Below are 22738 nucleotides of genomic sequence, written 5' to 3'. Positions count from 1 at the left end.
GGTGTTGTATTAAAAGTGATTTATTTACAATCTCTTACTTGATGTAGAGTTTGAAATGCTCAAGGTCTTATTTTTGTATACTTTGATTTCATAAAACTTAAAATGTTTTCATTGTGTTCAAGTTTAGGCTGCAGGTAAACTCAATTCTGTTTTACATAAAGAATGTAGTTTCGGAATGTCATAAAAAATATATAACCTTGGCAACATCTTTATATACTGATTAATATAAAGCATGCCTGTAATGTTTATTATTACTTGGCTGCTGGGCTTTGAATTGTGTCATCCTCTCATTATCTCAGAAAGTGTTGTTTTATAATTTTTCACAGAAATATGTTTTTTATTTAGTCAGACCACAGGAAAGTTTTTTTTATTTAATTTCATTGCTTCTATACAAACCTCAGACAACAGAAGTCAGCAGAATTTTTGGCTCATACTGTATACGTTCCTCCCCCTTTTTAGAAGTATTTTATAAATGCATAAATGTCTGAAATTTGATTTTTATATTTTGTGTAAAAAGTAACAATAAATTGACTTCTCCTTTTTTCTCCACAGTCAGTTTTGATCATTTTCAAATCTTAAGGGCAATAGGAAAAGGGAGCTTTGGAAAGGTAAGAATTTATTTATTTGTTTTTAATTTTCTGTGGCTGTTTTTTTTTTTTCATTAAGGGAGTGTTTGCTTCCATTCATGAGTACAGACTGGAATGGGAATGAGTTGAGATGATGGTGAAGTTTTATTAAATTGAAAAAAAAGTGCATGCACATTTGTGCCTTTATGCACCCACAGATTAAGAAAATCTTAATTTCTGCATAATGTTTATTTGTTTCTGGCCCCTGATAACACATGGGCATGCATGTTACAGCAAATAGCACACCCTTTAACTGGTTATGCAACATTATTATATATATTGTGAATCTTTTTTACTGTTTATTTTGCTTAAAAACAATCAACAATATCACAAAAACAAATGAGGTCACAAAGTAATTCATTTCACCTATAGTTGCTCATATAAGGAAGTGTGCCTAGTTAGAGGTGGACACAACATCAACCTGCTGTCCAACAACAAATAAGCAGTCTAATCACAGTGGAAGGCAAGCTGTTTAGGTTGGGGAGTGATGTGATCAGGGCTGGGCTGATTAATTGTGCCAGCTGGTCCACACATCACTCTCTTAGATAGTAGTAATCATTGGCTTATTGATGCTCAAAACACAGATGAGAACAGCTACAAATAAATGAGGCATATTATAACTCAGCATATAAAAATCAGGCGTGTCAAAATGTAATACAGATGTTTTTTATCATTCTGACATTTAGCCAGAGACAAGAACTCCACCTGGTGTTTTATATTCTGCATCTTTCTGACATCAGTCATGCTGTTTAGTTTGAAAGACCAGACTGTCATGCACAAACACCTCTAATGACTGCAAACGTGCTTCTTTTTTTATTTCAGAAATGCGAAATATGCCGGCGCTGATAGTTAGACATCTTAAGAAAGGATTCAGTTCATGATCATAGAATATTTTAAATGTTGACCAACATTTCTTGTTAATGCAGGTGATGTTACAAATCGTCTCTAGGTTCATGTGCAATAAAGGTTCAGGCAAAAATGAATGAATTATCAAACGAGCCTAGCTATATTGCAACATTTGGGAGAAAAAACATGTTTTTAGAAAATCAGTAAAGCTTAAACATAAAATGCATTTTTATCCTTTGTTGAAAGGACATCTCAAAAAATGCTGATATTAGTAACTACTTAAAAACTGATAAGAGGATGGGTTGTTGTTATTATCAGTGTTCAGTTATTTATTTATTTTATTACCAAGGCTCTGTTTTGTATCCCTCAAGGAGTTTTGAGCAGCCTTTGGATAGTGATGAAACACATTATTACGCTGCTGCTAAATGGCCTCTAAATGTTTTATAAAAAAATTAAAGGTACTCATTGTAAAGTACAAAATCAAACATAAAATGTTTATCCTGAACTATGTCAAATGTTACAGTTTGAAAAAGTTTATTCCATTAGTTTTCTCAAAATACTGACATGCATATCTCAAATGTGGGTACACACTCAGTGTAAACAAAGCAGTTTTGTCGGCACACTTTGCTTTACAAGTCTTACCAAAACATCAAAACTGTGGGACTTCTTGATCACAAATGGTTCTTCCATAGATGTCCCTATTGTTGACCTTTTTTTTCAGTCATTTTGTCTGTTTCCTTAGCTAAACAAGTGCACATGGTAGTTGGCAGCCGTTCACAAATTTTGTCATCAAATTTTGAGTTTAAGGACACATTGATTGTAATTGTTTACAGTGTGTTAAAAAGTTGTCCAACAAAGTTCTTTGCGAAAAGCCATCTGCAGAATGTCTTTAAGGTTGATAAAACCTTACACATTTTACAATAACAAGGGACTCTCTCTCATGTGATTTGAACAGGTCTGTATAGTGCAGAAGAAAGACACTAAGAAGATGTACGCCATGAAGTACATGAACAAGCTTAAGTGTGTGGAACGGAACGAAGTGAGGAATGTCTTGAAAGAGCTGCAGATCATGCAGAACCTTGAGCATCCTTTCCTGGTTAATTTCTGGTAAGCTGGCATGCTTCAATGCATATTTGAATGTATATATTGGAATTCAGTTTCAGAATATTTTTACTTTTGTTTATGGGCCTGGACAAAATCATAACCACACCATAAATGTGTCTTTTTTCAGCAGGCCATTCCCCACAAAAGGTTGTGTTTTAGCACATCAAATCAATTAAATTGATTTAGTAGTGTACTCTGTCAACCTTTTAGTTTTTATGGTGACTGGATTCTGTCCATTAAATCAGAGGATGCAATAACACAATAGAAGAGCTTCACCTATTAAAAGAACTCTTTGGTCGGAGCCTGTAAGATTCATGCAGAGAGGTGTTGACCACTGAGGAACACTTAGAAGCCTCCATCCACGTTCATCTCACCCTCTGAAGTTGCTAAAAGGAAAATGGAGTTTGCTCACTGATCCAAGCTTTTTAAAAGGATGACATGCCCCTCCTGGTATCGTGTCATTGTGTTTGGTGCTGAGGGAATCTTTTCCTCAACAGCTCATTTAAACTGAAAGTGCCGATCTTAGATGAGTCATCAGGTGCTAGTTGCTATTTATCACTGTCTGTAAGCCAAAGTTTATTGAGCACTAGGAATCATACTTTTAAGATGCCTGATAAGTAAGGCTTGTTAAGCTTTCCTTTGAAAGGCATCATTAATTCTTGATAAGCTCTCCAACTCTACAAGAACTGGAAGCCACTCTGATTTTCTGGCAGGCGGAGAAGCAAAGAGAAGAGGTTGGTTCAAAGACAAAAGAAGAATAGCCGCAATCCTCTGCCGTCCACGTTTTATTTATTCAAGCATAGATGCATTTATTTAACAAATCTCTAATCTGCTGTTTTTAGAACTCTCTTATTCTCATTCTTGACAAAGGTAGATGCAATAAATTAAAGATTTAAAAAGTCCAAAAGGAAATAAATGCAGAAAGTCATGGGGAAAGATGTTAAATCCACACGGCAAAGGGGTAAACAGAGAAATGGAGAAAAGTGAAGTGTACAGACTCATCAGGCAAACAATGCCAGTGTTAGCTCTCTTGCTTTATTACATGCTGTGTTGGCCAAAAAAAAAAAGGAGGAGGAAGTTAATGCCGTTGGCAGTCTAAGCCCCCATGGGTGGGGGTGATTTCCTCTAGAGATGTGCTTCGGTCAGCGCTGTGCCCACTCACCCACCCTATCTGTTTTCTTTCTGTCTGTCTCACTGTGTTGAGTTGGCACAAGTTATGATTGTCCTGCAATAAGAACTCAAGGTCAGAGGCAGGGAGAGACCACCTCCAAGTAAATGAACTGTGCCGAGCCAATTATATGCAGAACACCATCCTCTGTTCCATCTTTTCTTCTTTCTTGTGCTCTTTTCAGTCACCCTGTCTTCCCTCACCCCGCTTTTTCCTCCTCTCCTACTGCATTTTCCTCTTTCGCCACCTGCTCCACTTTCATGTTTTTTCTCTCCTGCTGTCACTGCTCTTGTCACTGTTTGGCACCGGGTTTGACCTCAGATGTATATCTGCACTGTGTGTGAAGCAAAACAAAAACGGAACACTTAAAAAGTGACGAAAGGCACTTTTTGACAAGTTATTTGAAAAGTTTTAGTCCATCTATGGTTTTTAAGAATTGCAATTTTTGTAATGATGTTGCCATTTGATTGGCTGATTAGCTATTTGTGTTAACAAGCAGTTGAGCAGGTGTACCTAATAAAGCGAGTGTAAACGCCAGGGATACATTATGCTCAGATGTGAGTGTGCATAAATTCAATTTTTACTCATCTTAAATCTTCAAGCAGTTGCATGATTGGGGAAATCTCAAAGAGATTGTTTGAGATTTCTTCTTGTCAATATTACCAGCTTTTTGGTTTGAATCATTGTTCAGTAAAATCATATGTCACATCATTAATACAGCTTCTAACTGAACAATAAGGCCAATGCCCCCATTTTGCAAAAATGCCATTTGTTATGGGACTTCACAACACTTCAGCCACTGATGAAATCTTTAAAAGTCTTTTTGTGTTCACTAAGTTACATATTTGCACATTAGTTTTTTTTTTTTTTTCTGAACAAACAAGATCTTTATACTTGGAAGGATAGTGATGTTTCTGTTTTGTGTATTAATGGTCGAACCAGCTTGTAAAAACACACAAAAAATCAAACCACCGTCAAGACTAATAACAGTGCTGAAATACAAGTCTGTGAATGCTCTGAATAAAAACTAGAAAAAATATGTGCTTTTAGTAAAAAATAATAATAGACCAGCTTGATTAGACAAAGTTAGAATAACATTAAATTTATTATATGTTTTCATCAACTGAAACACACCATAATATTGTCTAGTAATATATATATATATATATATATATATATATATATATATATATATATAAGATCTTCAACATCTTAACTGGTAAACAAATACTGATGTAACAAAACAAAGCATTAATGAAACAGACTAAGAGCATTAAAATGCTAAATGTGATGCAGTAAAAGCTTCACTTGCTTCTGGGAGTCTCTCTTTAGTCTAAGGCCTTACATGATCCCAATAATGCATCACATTTTGTGCAGAAAAAGAAATCTGTCTGTGGTATTGTATTCACTCATGTTTGTTTATTTTAGAAACCCAAACTGTGATTCCATAATGTCCCAGAGAGGCAATGCTTTTTAAAAAAATACTAAGATGAGCACACTGGATGATCCTCTGATACAAAAGGGTTTCGTGAGGCAAACATGATGTGTTGTGAAGTCACCGCACGTTTTCTCCGAATAGAGTCAGCAAGGATGAGCTTAACTCCAGACTCCAATATCACAAGTGCTGCAGGCAATAAGAAGGCCTCGTTTTACTTTTAACTGCAGAATTTGCCGAACGCTTGAAAGCAGTTTGTCAGCATGTCAAGTATTTGGCTTCATGTCAAGGTCACCCAATGAAATGCAAGATGATCAGAATGACAGAGTGGCAGGAAGAAGAAAACATCCTAATCAAGTACTGTTATTGCCAATGGTCGATGGTCGACATTGCTGAAATGAAATAAAAAGTTGAATGCATAAAAATTTGACTTTAGTGACATTATTTACATACCATTCCTGTTTGCCTTTTTTGCAAGGGATATATGTGCTTTTTGGATGTGTTGCGTGCTGCAATGAACACGGACTGATGGGAGCTGTCAATCAAAACGAGGTGTTAGGAGATGGGGTGAGAGGAAGGTTGGAGGGCTGTCACTACCAATCCAACATGTGACAGTCTGCATGGTTGGCTGGCTGAGTCCATTTCTGTAAAATGCTGTGTTACGTGTGTGTCCGCGCGTGTTTGTGTGTTTCTGCAGGTATTGGCTGTATTTATGTTTAATGATGCAAAATTTTGTGCTGAGCATTTCATGATTTGCTGTGGTTTTACTTTGACTCACTGAGGCTTTTTGGTCTTTTAGTTGTTTAAAAGATGCTGAAATATTAACTGAAAAATAATCGCTGAACAGTTCATAAGAGATTTATTTTGTTTCTTCCAAGGAGGTTAAGATTGGGGCTTTTTGGAGAGTAAAAAAAACAACAATTAGATTTAGAAGCACAAATGTTTTTAATTCTAGAAAGGGAAAATGATCAGGAATATAGAATTGTATTATTTAGGCATATAACATGAAGAAATGATTTTTACTGTAGTGGTAATCTTTTTGCCCTTGTCTGTGTGCATGTGTGTGTATCTGTTTGCCTGTAGCTTTAGCAAATTATCTCATGAACCACCGGTCATAATTTAATGAAACTCTCAAAAAGTAATCACTGGATGTACATCTATAGATGGTTAACTTCTTCTGGACGCAACCTGATTTATGAAACACAAAAATAGCTATAACTCAGCTAATTTTACAGATATTGAGACAAAACTTGGTGTGGTAGTAGCTGAGAGTCATCCTCAACACATTCTCAGAGTGGAAATACATCCTATTATTGCACATGATCATGCATAACATCATTTACAAGGTTTGACTTAGCAGCTATAACTCTGTCAACTTTCGGCATAAAATTATCTTAGTTTAAAAGTAATACATGAAAAGGAGAAGGCAATATGCATTCCTTAAAGGAATGCAAGACCTTTATAGACCTAAATAGGGAAGATGCTTTGAATTTCCTCCAATAAGCCTAATCTAATATAGTCTAAAAATAGAAGCAGCTTCAGCATTATTTCATCCATCTCTGGAGCATTGCGAGACAAAATTGTTACCTCTGACAGGAGGAAAGCAACACTTTTTGTAGGAACAAGTCACCATTAGTTTGTGAACCCCCTGTGGTTTCTTCAAAACATCCATTACTGGAGTGGCCTGAGGTGCCTCTGCATCTAAAAGCTCCTCGTGCAGGCGGCTCCCCCATGAGAATGAGTGCCTAGAGGGCAGCAAGAGGTCACATTGAAATGTATGTGAGACCCAGCAGAGACAGACAGTGAAGGAAAAAAAAACAGGCAGTATGAGATGAAGAGAGTGTAGGAAACTATAGGGAACCAGGGGGACTAAGAAAAAAGGAAGGGAGAGAGCAAGCACATCATAGAGGGACCAGGCTCGATGCCAGGAGGGCTAATGAAACGTCTGCACCATTTCAACATAATATACAGGAGCTAATCTGAAGCCCAACTGCTGCTCTCGGCTCAAAAAGCAGTTTGAGGCATCAAACAGCAGCTGCTAATAGATGTTAAATATGTTCTTTCTGGTTTTATTAAGCTCGCTGCAGTTGCAGAAATGTTAATCTGACAATATAATTCCTGATTAGCTCGTCCTTTTACATTTTACACTTGTGTCTGTTCAGTTTGTTGTGCTGTTTAGAGTGCAACTATGAATTGATTTTAAAATCAAATTTAAAATAGTTTACAGATCAAAGAGCTGTTTGAGAAAACTATTTCAATACCAAATATCTGTATTAATTGGGGTTTATTGTATAAGGTTTCTGCTGAAAAATGGGTTGGACCACTCTTACTTTAGGAGTAAACAGATTATTTTCGGTGATGCTGATTCTAAACTGCTAAGCCTTAGGCTTAATAAGCATGGACAACAAGAGACTGGCAAAAACAAAACAAAGTAAAGAAGTCTGTATCCACACATTTACACCATTTTTTTAATGGCACGAGAAACATCTGGCCACCAGAGCACAGGTGGACAAACATGTCAGCATAAGCTAAAGGGAATCCACACAGGAGAATCCAACGAAACAACCAAAACCGAAACAGTTGTTCTTGATTTTTAACAACAATTTTTAAACCCAGAGTAGTGAAAACTGAAAGGCAAAACACTTCACTCAGATAAAAACAGGTATGGGATTTATTTACAGGAGAACTGGAATCCCCACATGATGAACAACCTTAACTATTTTTAATTCACCATAACATCAGCAGCAGATCACCAGGGACTTCCTTTATATTCAAACACTTTACAAACACCACGTCAGGAAATGATAGTAAGAGCCGGCTTGTTTTTAAAGCATTTACAACTTCAAATGTCATTTGAGACCTTCTGTCACTTAAATGGCAGGGTTAACACTAAAACAAGTTTTGTTTGTTTAAGTTATTGGTTTTTGAATGAATTAAATGTGGAACTTTCATTGTATTTAAAGAAAAGCTGTAGATGGTTCATAAAAGAATGAAATTTGCAAAATGATCCTTTTCACAAAAACAGTGTTTCAAACAAAAAGAAAACATATTTTTGTCAAGGTCACAACAAACTAAACAATGTAGAACAACTCAGCAAACAGAATGCTTTTAATGCATACCCTGTAAACATTATTAACATTATCTTATTGGTCTGAACTTTTGGGTTTTGGCAAAAAAAAAGAGCTTGTAGTCTACCACAATGGTTACTTCAGTGATTGTTAGTTTGTGGTTTTCACAGGAACTCAGCTGCAAGGTGTGAGCTATTCAGAACTTGAAAATTGCATTCTCCTGAACCTCAGCTGTTTAGTTCATGAAGACAGTTCACACCCCCCAATCAAAGCTGAGAAGTCCACCTTTACCACCTCACACTGGGGAGTCTGTGAAAACATTGTACTCATTCTCAGATACATGCTGACTCAGACTTATTTGCAGGCATTTGCTCGTTTTAATGAACGAGCGACTTAGAAAGTTTAAACCGCTTCACTCAGTTTAACTATAATGAGTTGAATTTTCAAAAAAAAACAACCAAAAACCAAAACTTCAGAAACAGAAACAGAAACTTCCAGCTTCAAGCTACTTTACACTGAAAGCAGTGCAGTTACAGAAAAAACAATCAAAGATATTAATTATGTTGGAGGTTTGGATGTTTACTTTTACTATTTTTCTCCTTTGTTCAAACAAATTGAGAAAACAAAAGTCTGAGTGGGATGAAATTTTGTTTCTTAAAGAAAGATTAACAATGTCAGTCTATTTTTTTCCACACATTTCTTAAGGTAGAACAAAGTTTTGAAAGTCCACTTTCACACTGATGGCAATCCCTTGCATCAGTTTAGAGTAAGTTCATAAAATAAATATTTGATTTATAATTGCTTTGCTTTATAATTCTAAATCAAGAAATAAAGAATTTTAATAAAGAAAAAAAACACTGGGCTGTTCATATCTCAAAAAAAATGTTTCCTTGTATTTCATACCAGAGCAGATTCATTCATTTATTTATTTATTTTTCTTAAAGAGGCCACTCTTTCTCAGCCAAAAAAAGAGAGCAATTAAAGTCCAGTTTGAGTCTCCTAAACACTTGTGACAGCAGCTTCTTGGATCTTTTACAACCTTAACTAACTCTGCTGGGTTAGAGGTATTTACACTGAATGTGTCTGTAAGGATGTGCGCATGCACGTGTGTGTGTGTGTTGAATAGTGTGATAGGCTGAAGGAGAGGATGAAACACTGGCTAGAAACAAAAAAAAAGAAAGATGGTGGATGAGAGCTGGAAGCAGTTAATCAAAAGATTAATAGAAAGTGTAAAGTGGTTCCCATCCAGCAAACACCAGCTGTTGTGTAGCTCATTCTTTAAACTACAGACAGCCTTGTTTTTTCTTGTTTGGGTTTATAGTTTTAAGCTTTGCTTGTTTTTTGTAACTTCCAGGCTTGCTCTAAAACTGTTGTGCTTAATGATATTCTATTCCTGTATCCATGCTTTATCCCTTGATCCTATGTTTAATAACTATTATTCAGCAGGCACTTCACAAGGGAAATTATAAACAAAATGTAGAAATATGTTGATTACAGTGTCAGAATAAGATAACAATCTATGAAACATGCCAGATTTGTATCAGCTTTTGAAAAACTACAAGTTCTAAATTAGGCAATGCTTTGATATCAAGCTTCTTTCCTCTCTGCTTCCCTCTCAAGTGTTGTATCATTTTCCATCTTGAGATGCATTTCTCTCATCTCTAAACAGAGCTCCACTCTGTTTGTATGGTTACATCTCACATACATCTGATACAAAGCAGCTGCTACTTCAAATCTTTGTAAACTCACCATATATGTGTACATTTTTAGAAACACGTCCATTTTAAACTCATTTTTGCCTATCCTTAGACCAGCTCCAGGCTCATTTTGTTAAGTGCAATCGTGACTTCTCTAAACCTTCTGAAAATCCTTTCTAATGTCAATTTTCGAAGAGAATATTTCCTAGTATAGCTGATTTTCTTGCACAAGTTTTGTTCAAATGCTGTTTAGGCTTTAAATCTTTAGGAAAACCATCATGATCCATCTGCATATATGTTCTCTCCTGAGCTTTCCAATACAAGACTGAATGAGTCATACAGATTAAGCATCCATCCTCTGCAAATAAAGCTAAGTAAACTTGTTAGTGTAACTTATAATATCTCATATTTTCATATGAAGTGTACTACATGTTAAAGAAGCTGATATTGGTTCATACAATTTTAAACCTTTAAACTGTTTTGTTTGTGTGTGTTTGCTGTTGAGTGCCTCATTTAAATTCAAGATGCTCCGGTTATATCTTTGCTATTTTGATATAGTGATACTTAAAGTTTTATGATGCATTCATTTTTTAACATTCACTGAAAAAACAAACAAACAAACAGAAAAACCCGTTTGTGTTTCTTTGTTTGGGAAGCACTTTGTCAAATGTGCCTCCCTCTTCAAGACAAGACACTGGCAATTAAAGAATGCGTGGTCTCAGCATTATATGAGCCTTAGCAGACAGTTTGGAGTCAGCTCAATCAATCAATCCTCATCCATCTAGTGCAGAAAAAAGAAAAAAACCCACCACATTCAGTTTATCTGTGAAGGTCCCAGAGGAGGAGAGTTTTCCAACGTGCCAAAAAACCTCCTTGGTCACTGAGCACTGAGTCTGAGCTAAGATGATGGTGTTTTATTCCACTCAAACCACGGCCAACCTTACACTGTCATCACATAGATGGAATTGAGAGGAGCTGCAGGATAGTTTCCACATTTTATGCAATATATGAACTTGCAGATGTAAAACATTCAGTTGCTCTAGGCAAACTGAAATCTTGTCCACTTTGCTCTTTAGTGAATTTGTTTATGGTTTGCCTTCTACATTTGAAGTTTGATTTGCACTCCTTTGCTGTTCTGGAAGAAAAATAAATAAATAAATTACCCACCGCTTACCTCGCAAAATCAAAATCAGTAGTATGGTTTTACAATGTTTCTGAAAATTAGGTCAAAATTTGCAAGACATGTGGATAAATACACAGGCTAAAGAAACGGGGATTATCTGAGTAGAAAAGCTTGCTGGATTCAGGACTCTGCACCGTAATCAAGTTTCATACCACTGCTGATGAAGGGATAGACGTGAACATGCCCGGCAACATTGTGCACATTCTATAAAAAAGATAATCTGTTTATCACTGATGTAATCACAAAAGAGATTATCATTCCATGTGCTGCCTTTCCTCATCTGGCTTTCTCCTGACACAGAATGGCAGATATAAAAAGGATAATAAATGGTGTCCTACAAAGTCTGACTGTTTAAAATCAAGTGATTGAAACCATTAGGATTAAAGAAGGGAAACGGGGCTCATATGTCTCATATTGGTTTGTTAGACATGTACTCTGTTTAATTGTCGGATTTCTCTACAGGCTGCAATACCACTTTTTTTTTTAGAATATATTCAAGGCTTTTCTGAGCTTGTTATCCTTGAAGACACAGTCATGTTTATTGTCTAAGCCATGACTCAGTTCAGAGCGGAGCAGCATGCTCCCTCAGAAGCTCTGGGAGGCTTTTCAAGTTGTGGGTTTTTGAGTTCTTGCTGTTGGAACGCTCATCAGTTGGTAATTTTAACAAATCATTTGCCTCTTTTTTTCCCCCAAAAAAACCTAGTGCACTGAAGTTTTTTACACTGTTATAAAGAAACAGATTTGTTTGAGGATCTAAAGACTGACATAAATTCAGTTTGATTCTGGCATCTTTTTTATTGCTGATGGATAAAATAATTTGTGGCACTGCAAGTTGATCTCTAACAATGCTTTTCCAGTTGGAGGGCTTTTTTTTCTACCGGACATCTACCCATCATGGTTAAAGACAGACGGTGGTGATTGGGAAGTGGACACAAATGACTGATTGCAAACTTGGTGTAGATGGGTGTGGCCGTCAAACTAATAAAGCTGAGGACAGGTGAATAATGACAGGGACACAAAGAGTAGAGAGAGCAACAACTATACAAAAAGTAACAACATGAAACTAAAAACCTAATACAAAAGAAACTTAAAAAATAACTCAAATCCTGACAATTTTATTGTGGATATATGAATTTAATATTTTCTAATTACTTTATTCAATCCTCCAATGCCAATTTAAATTTCCTTAAATTTCCTCAGACTCTGTCTTATTAAAACAAGCATTTAACCTTTTCTCAACTTTGCCATAACAACTTTTTTTTTTCCACAAATCTCACTCTGTATCACTTTTGTTTACACTTTGTTTGTCCTCATCCTAAACATCTGTTTTTCTGCTTCGGTAGGTATTCCTTCCAGGATGAAGAGGACATGTTTATGGTGGTGGACTTGCTCCTGGGTGGCGACCTGCGGTACCACCTCCAGCAGAACGTCCACTTTTCAGAGAGCACGGTGAAGCTCTACATTTGTGAATTAGCTCTGGCTCTGGGATACCTCCGCAGCAAGCACATCATCCACAGGTGAGAGCTCTTCTCCTAATTTTCTTCCACAGGCCATTAGGTGGCCCCTTCTGTTCTTTTATCGTGACTGATTCCTCTGTGCAGACAGGTGAGGATAAGCTAACAGATTAGTGTGCCCATATCCGAGCCGTTGTGAAATCCACCGTTTCTGTTTGATGCTGATGTGTTTATGTCCCATTTAATTTGTCAAATGCACATTAAGTGCTTTTTAGGCAGAAATATTTGCTGCTGTGGCAAAGTTACTGACTCACAGGTCCAAGAAAGGCCGGGCACTGCCAAATGTTATTATCTTAAGTTGTTAAAGTGATTGAGAAAGCTGGTGTCATATTACAGCGAGACGTACTGCCAGACTACATTAACATTGATGAGCAAGCAGAATGTTAAAAATCTGATCATCTTTATTCATGACAAATCTACATCATTTTAAAAAAGCTACATGTCTTCAGATTTTACATCTCTTTGTATGTTATCTGCTGTTTTCTTTTCCAGTTCTTTTTGTTTCTTTTTGTTCATATTTACACAAGTCATACAAAATCATTATTTTCACAATAAATTCTGAAATGAATAAATGAATGGATACTTTATTTAACCCTGAGAGAAATTCATTGAGTTTAAATCAATTTGCATGTTGGTAAATATTTTTAAAATATTTTTTTAATGTTTTTTTAGCTAACAGGCACACTACTAAAGTGCTAATAGTACTTGTTCATTTCATCTCTCCTACATTTAACACAAAATGTTGTGCACTTTGTTAAGCAAATGTGAACTATTTGTTGAACTCCAAATTCTGAAGTAGCTTGGACGGAAAATGTACACAAGAATAGTGATAATCAACTTCCTATTGTTTCATTGAAGAACATTGTTCTGAAATTGTTCCACTGTTTTTAGATATATTTTTTATGGATTGATGAACTTCTGCCCACCTTTTCTTCAAAGGGATTCAGCCTCTTTAAAATGCTTATTTTATACCCAGTCCTCCTTCTCTTGCTAATTAACAAAAACATTAATTTGTCATTCAAAACCATATCTACATAAAGAAACTTTACATTAAAAAGTGTTCCAACTGAGGGGTAATCTGAGCTGATAAATGTCACTATCACTAGCAATATGATTCTGTATTGTGGCTTCAAGACAGCCCTTTTTGAAGACAAATGTTGCCCTTGTGATGAACTTATAAGCAAAACTCCTTTTTTTTTCTACAGGCGTTGGTCAGGATTTTAGCGCTGCCTGAAATGAAAACACCCAAGTCTTTTCTCAGTAAAATGATGACACAATGTAGTGGACAAAAATGAATGACTAAGCAGGAATGAATCATCATGCAGTGGTTATTCATTCAAAAGTTTTAACTACATTTAAATACAAGTTAACTTTATCAGAATGGCTGAAGGCAAACGTGAAAAAAATAACAAACCCTCTGTGAATTAGCCTTTGGACTCACTCCTCCACTCTGGTGACTGAGCAGAGATAATCATAGAAATAGAGGCTTTCTCAGATCATGAGTAATAGAAAACATCACAGTAACAGGGAACACTAATTTATCAACACCCACAAATAACAAATTACACCATTTAACGTTAAATAGGCTGCTTGCTCTTGTCCCTGCTCTTAAACCTCCACAGGGAGGGGAGGGAGAGAAATAAATAGGGCAGATTATTAATTTGCTTATTCATGCACTCCGTTGCAAAATATCAATATTTCAATTCTGTTTTGCTATTTTATTCCTGGAACAGCTTTGCCACTTGGTGCACAGGTGTTGGGGTTGTTTGTGTAGATGGCATCAACGTCTTTTCAATCCGCATTCATTAGCTTCAAACTGTAGGTGCGGACGAAAGTAACTCTCTGCTCATCTCTATGGAAATGGAATAAATAATTTCCACCCCCAGGTGTGGATGTGATGACTTTGGTTAGTAAGTGAATGCACTTAAAAAAAATCTTCAAAATGTGTTTTTGGGAGGATGCACCTGCCTTCATGCTTGCAAATTCTCAATGTACATATTTTCCATCTGATAGTCTGGTGATGGACAATATGTGAGTGTGACCATTCTGTTATCAACTCATTTTGATTGTGACAGACTGTGATTGGCAATGGTATATGCAATGTGATAGCTAAATATTCACAGTTAAAGTAATTTTTTTTTACACGTAACCAAATATTCACAACAAACCAAAAAATTCACACAAAACCATAACCTCACAAAATAAGTATAAAGCCCTCAAAATAGATAAAGAATTGTCTCTTTTAACCTTTAATGTATGATGTAATTCTTAGAATCACATTTGTCCATGTAGAGAATTTAGACACTTGGAAATCGGAAAGATTTGAAGAACACCCATCTGTCACTGTCAGTCTATCCATTTCATTCATTTTCTTCCACTTTTTTGTGGTTGGATTGCGGGGGTTAACAGGTCCAGGACATCCCTCTCCCCAACTACACTTTCCAGCTTCTCTTGGGCGATCCCAAGGAGTTGCCAGGCCAGAGATAACATGAAAACCCTCTAGAAAGTTTTAGGTCTCTTCCCAGTGGGGCATGGCCAGGTGGCTTCTAGAAGACATCCTAATCAGATGCCCGAAGCACCTCAACTGACTCTTTTCGAGGCAGAGGAGCAGCAGCTCAACTCTAAGCTCCCTCCAGATGAGCTTCATACTTTATAAGGCTGAGCTCGACCACTCTATGGAGGAAACTAATTTTAGCCACTTGTATCTGGAATTTTTTTTTTTTGGTCATAATCCATACCTAAATGAAATGTAGATGTGCCAGTAATTAGAGAGCTTTGCTTTTTGGCTCAGCTTTTTTTTCACCATGACAGACTGGAGTAATGCCCTCATTACAGTGACTGTGGCCCCATTCTATCGATCCATCTCCCTCTCCATCGTACCATCATTCATGAACAAAACACCCTAAAACTTTCTCTGGTTGATGCAAAGACTCTTTCCCAATGTAGAGGGAGCTTTTCCACTTTTTTTTCTGGTTAAGAATCATTGGCCTCAGATTTAAAAGAGCTGACTCTTAAAAAATTTTTTAACAAATAGTAAATGTATCTTTATGGCAGCAATGTTAGTCCAAATTAATGGAGGAAGTTTATCAATAATGGGTGTCTGCAGGGGACTGATGGAATAACATTTGTGATCGTTTGATCATCATCATTATTTTTACAGAAGTTATCTCAGTCAAGTTAACACCAGTACTGATGGTTGCCTGCAAATATTTGGTACCCTTAGAGATGTATCTTTAAGCAGGCAGTGGACTCTGAAAGGTCAGATTTACATGTCTTTTGATAAAATCTGTAATTACCACTCACCCCTTTACAACTGGATCAGGGAGACCTGTAACCAGCCAATTCTGTCCTTTTTTAAAACTGCTGTCTAGACACACTTACAAAAGCAATAAAGTAAGCAGAATTATAATTCCTCTGTCTGGCTATTTTCATTTGGCAGTGTTACACTATAAATCTTTTTCAGGAAGGACAAGCTATAAAAAAAATTGTGTTTTATATTATTTAGCTCTCTTTTAGTTTTGCTTGTGTTTTACGTCTGAATGTTGGAATTTTGTTTTGTAAAAAGATTTTTCTTTCAACGCAGCATGGGCTATTTGAAGAGAGACTCAGACATATTGCCTTATGATAGTAGGAAATTATTGAAACAACTAAAGAAAACTGAGTTTTTGCTTTTCTGATTCACAACTGGAGAAATAACAGAGGGTTCAATAAGATATCTTGTTCCCCCTTCAGTTTGTACAATAATGCATAATGTTATTGTCAAAATTTGACCTGAAAGGTTAAAATTCCATAATTTCTTTTTAAAATCAGTTTATCTTGTCTTACAAATCTGGCATGGAGAACAACAAGCAATAAGCATTCCTTCAAGGAATACTAGACATTTATTACACATTTTTATCCTCACACAATATCTTTTAAACCAAATGTTGCTCGTCCACAGGGTGTGTTTGTGTTTTTGAGACCTTGTACTCTAATTGTTCTGTGTATATGAGAGGTGTCATGTATCTCGTTCAGTCTAATTCAGGATTGGTTAGTGTTTTAACACCAACATCTCCAGAGGGCTTGAATTATTAACAATAGGCCGAGCCTCAATTAGATGACATCTGCAGAGACTTCGTGAGTCTCTCCAAACAAGTGGAAAGACAGTTGGAAAATGTGTGTGATATGGGAGGAGTGTGTGCATTTGTATTTTCATGGGCTGTCATGGTTGTGCACGAGTTTACCTCACCACAGTCTCTTTGACATCAACCATAATTATCTCTGGATATGTTCTCAGGAGCATTTTGGTGCCTCCTGGAATCCTCGTAATGGAAAGACTTGCACGTTGTCAGTCAGCAGATGCTTTTAGTAAGTCAATGTCACGCTGTTCATTTAGTAACTACACTGCCCATTAGAGTTGTTAAAGGATATTTTTTGACTTTTATCGGACACAGACGAGTAAAGGTCCCAATCTCATACATTAATTATCATTGTTACAATAAACGTTATTTAATAAGCATTAAAAGTTTCATTTCGTTCCAACACTCCAGAAGGAAAAAAAATCCTAAAACTGAATACAGAAAAGCATTTACTGTATTGGTATGTATTTACACTAATATTTGACAAGTAACGTATACCATATATCATATTACAAACTGAAAATGAATTAAGGTTTAAGTTATGAATGTTTTGAGCATTGGACTTGAGTTAAGAAATGTGGAAACAGTAAACTTACTGATCTAGCAAATGTTTTTTCTTCCATGTTGTTATGGTTGATTCAGCCAAACACCTTGTTACCTGCATTTCAGAATTACCTATCAATATATTTGGAAAACTTCTGGAGTGTACTCTTTTAAACTATGCCATTTTCTTTACATAATTCAGGATAAATTTTTGTTGTATTTTATAGTTAGTACCTTTAATTGACCCCCACTGGGATGCATCCTTTCAAATAAAATGCTCATTTTAGCCAAATAACAATATGCCCTATTATTATTTCATTTTTTCCCCATATTGTTCTTTTTTTTAGCTACATAAACTGTAATGCTTTTCCCTGTTCTGCTACATGCTTGTAGTTTAAGTGTGCTTTTTCTTATTCTGAGTGAGTAGCACAAGCATAGTGCCCCTTCAAATTATTTATTTGCTTCTTTCTCCTACATGACACCTTTTTTTAAAGCTGCTAACGGAGAGTGTAGTTTTAATTTACTTGTCTGGTTAGGTGAAGATGAAAGGAAGTGGGGTTTTTTCACAAATGTTCTCTTTAAAAGAAGATATAATATTCACTATTGCAGGTTGAACAGCGGCACAGTCATCACTCTTCTTTTCAGCGGTTAAAAAACGAGAAGCATTTGCCACATCTTCAGCGGAGGTATATTCTTTATTCATGACATGTGTTAATGTTTTATTTCCCAGAAGAAAGAAAAAAAATCAGGACAGAAGGGAGAGAGAGAGAAAGGAAAGCAAGGGGGGAGATATTATATTGTCCTTTTTTATGGATGCAGATTAAGGTGCCAGCTGGTGCAAGCTCTCCAGCTTCTACTTTGAAAAAGTGAATTGAGCGTTACCGTAGTCAAAAATCTCCCTCGGCTCAGCCCAGCTCACAACAGCAGATTAAACGATGGGAGGAGGAGGAGGAGGACTGTGCCCTGAACATGATGGACTGTTCAAAGATGAGTCTTCTCCAGAAAGATTGCTAATTGCTTGCTTGTGCACCACGATCACGTGCCTCGCTGTACGACGAAAAGGAGAAAAGAGGTTCTGGCAGACAGCCGTGTATTCAGAAAGTCATAGAAGCAGACTATCCAGCGGAGAGAAGAAGATAAAAGTAAAGATTCAGTTTGAGAGCGGCAGGATGAGACAGTGGAGAGAGCTGACATTTTTTAACACTCTTTGAATGTTTCTGACTCAGTGAATTATTCATCACTGGTAATTGTGATGTGAGTTTTGGCCTTGGCTTTTCAGTTCTGTCTGGGTGCTTTCACTACCTGCTCAATGCTCTTCATTTTTGGGCTCTACATCAGACTACCAATGTGTCAAACACAACTTCTCTAAGTGTCTACCTGCAGTATTTAAAGCCTGAACATCTCAACTCAAGACTGTTATACACACAAAATTATATTCACTGATGTGCATAATAAAGGTGTCCTATTCTTACACTTTCAGCAAAAAAGGGATGGGCACAGTTAAAGATGCAGCAGTCTGCTGGATTGGACATGTTAGTCACCAAGCATTGAGCTTCAGTTCACATTCAAAGGCAGCTGCTGTCTGACTACAGCTCCTAAGTGGCTGGTGGGTGTTGATACGTAAAACAGAAGGATTTAGACACTGTATAGCTCTGAGAGTGAGCGTATTTCTGTGCACAAGCTGTGCATTATCGTCATTATGCGCACACTGCTTGTTTTAAGAGTGTATAGCTTGTGGGCTTTCTGGAGCTTCTAGAGCTCCTTTAATCTCCTTTCTGCCAAAGAGGGAGAGGGACAAACTCAAATAACTGCACTTTATTTCAAGAGTGGAGTAGAGAGCAATTAAAGCAGAGGCTGTGATTAAACTGCTTGCAATCAGCCTCCAAAAAAATAGTATTACAAATCATTACTGTAGCAACAAGGTATCGCTTTTTTACCTTTTTAATAAATGTATCCAAAAAACAAGTCAACTAAACATGCTAGCTGCAAATGTCTAGAAAATACACATTTTGTGCCATTTAAAATGTGTTGCATAGAGCAAAAAATCCATTACAAAGGCAAAAATCTCTTGTTACTTCAGTAACTATTGACAGACATTATTGATAACCCATTATCAGTTTACGTTTACTTTCATTTGGTATTTTGTCTATAATAAAGTAATTTAAACTCTGAGCACTTTCACAGACTAACTGAAGACAATAACAGAGTACAAAATGACAATCAAGTACTGATAAACACGGAAAAGAAACAGTTTTGAAAAAAAAAAAATACTTGAGGTTTCAGAAGATTGTTTAGTTTTTTCTAAAGACAACAAATACACATTTGTGGGGAGAACAACAAAAGGATGTTTACTTGGCTCAAGCATAAAAAAACATCATCTGTCATTGATAAAACACTTATATATGGAGAAATTTCTGCATTGACATTGATTTTTTTTTCTGGATTTTGTCATAAGTAAATTAACAAAACCTCATCTAACAAAAAAAATGCAGCTTCACTAACAGATGACCTTTAGACAGAATGTCAGTTTTAGGAGAAGACGAAATGAACAGTTTAACAATGTTATTATGTTTTTCTTGCTGTGTTACTTAGAAATATGTCATTAGTATTCTAGTTTAGTGTTAACATCAATAAATGTAATTTGATTTGAGAATATTAAACAATCCTGCCCCAGAATCTGAATGTGCAGCTTTGTGGTTGCGGGACATTTGTATGCATGTGTGTAAAAGTCTGAGTTCTCAGGTGTGTTGGCCAGCTCCAGTATCAGCTCAGCATCATATGGCCAGGTACAGGGTTAAATTACCCCTCTGCCTGTGATAGCAGGCTGTAATGAGGTCATTAGATCCTACTAATAGCTTGTAGGTCCAGTCAACCGAAAGAATAGCCGTGGATATCAACTTGCCCTGAGCCATCTTAGCCCTACATCACATTCTTATTGACAGGAGTCACAAACTTTTACTGCTGTTCCTCATCTTGTCTCTGTTGTCCCACTTCATCAGCTAAGGATATAGTAGCTTTGCCTCTGCTTTTAGCTTTACTGTTAAAACTTTGTCCCTGATTTTAATTTATTTTTTTCTCCCCCAAGTTGTGTTATTGGCTTTTCTGCTAATTACAGGAATATATTTATTCAGACGAATGCCATATAAATGTCATACGTAGCTCTCCGGTTTATATGCTCTTCCTCTCAGGCGTTTAGTCTCAAATGTCGGGCATGAAGGTGATGAGAAGGACTGAAACCCCCTCGCCCCTCTGGACATTTATGAGTAATGTGTACTCGCACAACTAGAGAGAGTTGTTTTTGGATCCATCACACATCTTTCATTTGTAGTATGAGCCTTTGTCCTCAGGCAGAAGGTAGAAAGTCATTTCCAAAAAAAAATTGGTTTGTTTTTAATGGAAAAAAATTACATTTATACTCTCAGACAAAAAATAAAAGTAAGAAATCACTAAATCCGAATCAGATTGGAAAATTTACAATAAAATGCACAACAATTTTGTTTATTGTGCCACACCAGTGACAAAGTGTAGCTCATAGAGTCGCTAAAGTTTTATCCCTGCTTCAGGTGCCTTTTTTTTAAAACTGAGCAATACTTTAATTTAGTGCAACATTTTGGTCCCATGTGGCTTATTGTTTTGTTACCCCTGAAATAACTCTATTCACAGTTTTAAACGTTTGCAGATGGTGAAGGTTTCACCTCATCAGACAATTCCTTCTTCACATAGCCCTGCTGTGACCAGTGCTGACACAGAACCATCTGTTTCTCAGCGTCAATAGATGCTGCGCCACCATAAACTCAGTGAATAAACACATGAAAAAGTGCTAGTTGAGACAGGCAGCTGGTAGTTTCATTTTGTCTTCCTTTACTGCAATAATCAAGTGTATAGGATTGACTTCTGATGAAAAAATGTATCATTTAATGATTAAAAACATTATTTATTATCCTACATTTGATGATATTTAGAATATGTCACTTGACATTCTCCCTGATAGGACCTGTGAGAAAAACTAACAGCTTCATGTTGTAAAATGCTCTGAAAAGCTCAAATCTCATAAGGTTGTGATTAACCTTAAGGTGAATATGAGTACTGCTCTCTTTTCATGAGATTATAATTTTATTTAAAAAATGCTCAACAGGTCACCTTTTAATAAAATAAAGTGGTTCTGGTGAAGCTACAACACTTTGGTCACTAATATTGATTGATAAAATAAGAATTTTAGTCATAATCATCTTCGCTTCTTGCTTGGCAGATTGATTTTTATAATGAACAACCTGCCGATGAGATTTTTTTGTTTTGCTTTATTTCTTAGGCAGGTGTCTGAGCCCCTCCAGGTCCTTAAGCATCATAATGACAGCATGGCCTTTAGCTGTGAGAGAAGCGTCCTGTTTTTCAACTACTGCCTGCTTTTTTAGCAGTGGCACTTTCTCCTCCCTTTTTCCTTAGTGCCATCCTTTGAGGCAAATGTCATCTAATTAAGGGTTACACAGCTGACCTTTCTCAACCCCACCAGCACCTGAACTGGTCGAGCTGCTAATGTACCCCAAAGCCAAACTCTGTGCTACAGGTTGTCCTTGTCTGCACAGAAACAAATATACACACACACAAGTTTCTGCTGCCTTTCATATGCTAAATGCTGCTATATTCTTACAGGGCAATAGATTTATTAGAGGAAAGACTCACTGACACTACACATGCATGCTTAAAATGTGTAGTATCTATAATGATGTTGAAAAAAAATTACAAATCAAGTCACATCAGAAACAGTTTAAGAATGCCATTCTCATCCAGGGTAATGTACGAACACTCGGAGAAAGGCTCTGAATATTGATTGTCTCCTCAGTTCAAAGGACTTTGTTTTCAAGTTGTGATGATACGTCAGAAAGACGAGGACAAAGAATAAACCCTTTTCTTTTTGTTATCACCTACCAGTGAAGGTCAAGGTGAAGCAATTATGTTTTACGCCCATGTCTGTGTGTGTACATGTATTTGTGATTATTTGTCTGTTCTGTTAGCAAAATATCTTGTGAACCATTAGACAGACTTCATTGAAACTTTCAGAAAGTAATAATTAGCTGTACATCTACCACTGAATAACTTTTGAAGTCAATCCAATTCAAGATGGCTGCCATGACTAATCAACCTTAGCCTGCATAAAAATGCCTCTAAGTCATCCAATTTTACAGATATTGAGCTAAAATGTGGTGTGGTAGTAGCTGAGAGTCATTCACAACACATACTCCAAGAGCTCATACAATATCACACAAGATATTACAATATCTCATGAGATGACAGGTAATGTCATTTTCAGTGTTTAACCAAATGGCTATAACTATGTAATTTTTCATTGTACGATGATTTTAGTCTAAAAGTGTAGCACGAAAGGTGGCAGGCAATATGCATTCCTTCGAGGAATGCTAGGCCTTTTTTTTTTTTTTT

At 36.4% G+C, this 22738-nt stretch overlaps 1 protein-coding gene across 2 annotated transcripts in view; it reads left to right on the top strand.

Moving 5' to 3' along the window:
• Window positions 1-22738, top strand: part of stk32a (serine/threonine kinase 32A) — a 50411-nt gene that overhangs the window by 6174 nt on the left and 21499 nt on the right. For both annotated transcript variants that reach the window (XM_017421251.3, XM_017421252.2), the window contains exons 3-5: window positions 553-608; window positions 2428-2579; window positions 12471-12644. In XM_017421251.3, the coding sequence (XP_017276740.1) occupies window positions 553-608; window positions 2428-2579; window positions 12471-12644 (382 nt within the window). The remainder of the gene's footprint in view (window positions 1-552; window positions 609-2427; window positions 2580-12470; window positions 12645-22738) is intronic.

Source organism: Kryptolebias marmoratus, linkage group LG13 (assembly GCF_001649575.2).
Source record: "Kryptolebias marmoratus isolate JLee-2015 linkage group LG13, ASM164957v2, whole genome shotgun sequence".
NCBI lineage: Eukaryota > Metazoa > Chordata > Actinopteri > Cyprinodontiformes > Rivulidae > Kryptolebias > Kryptolebias marmoratus.
The sequence above is the reverse complement of the archived record's forward strand: the minus strand, read 5'-3'. Positions and strand labels throughout refer to the sequence as shown.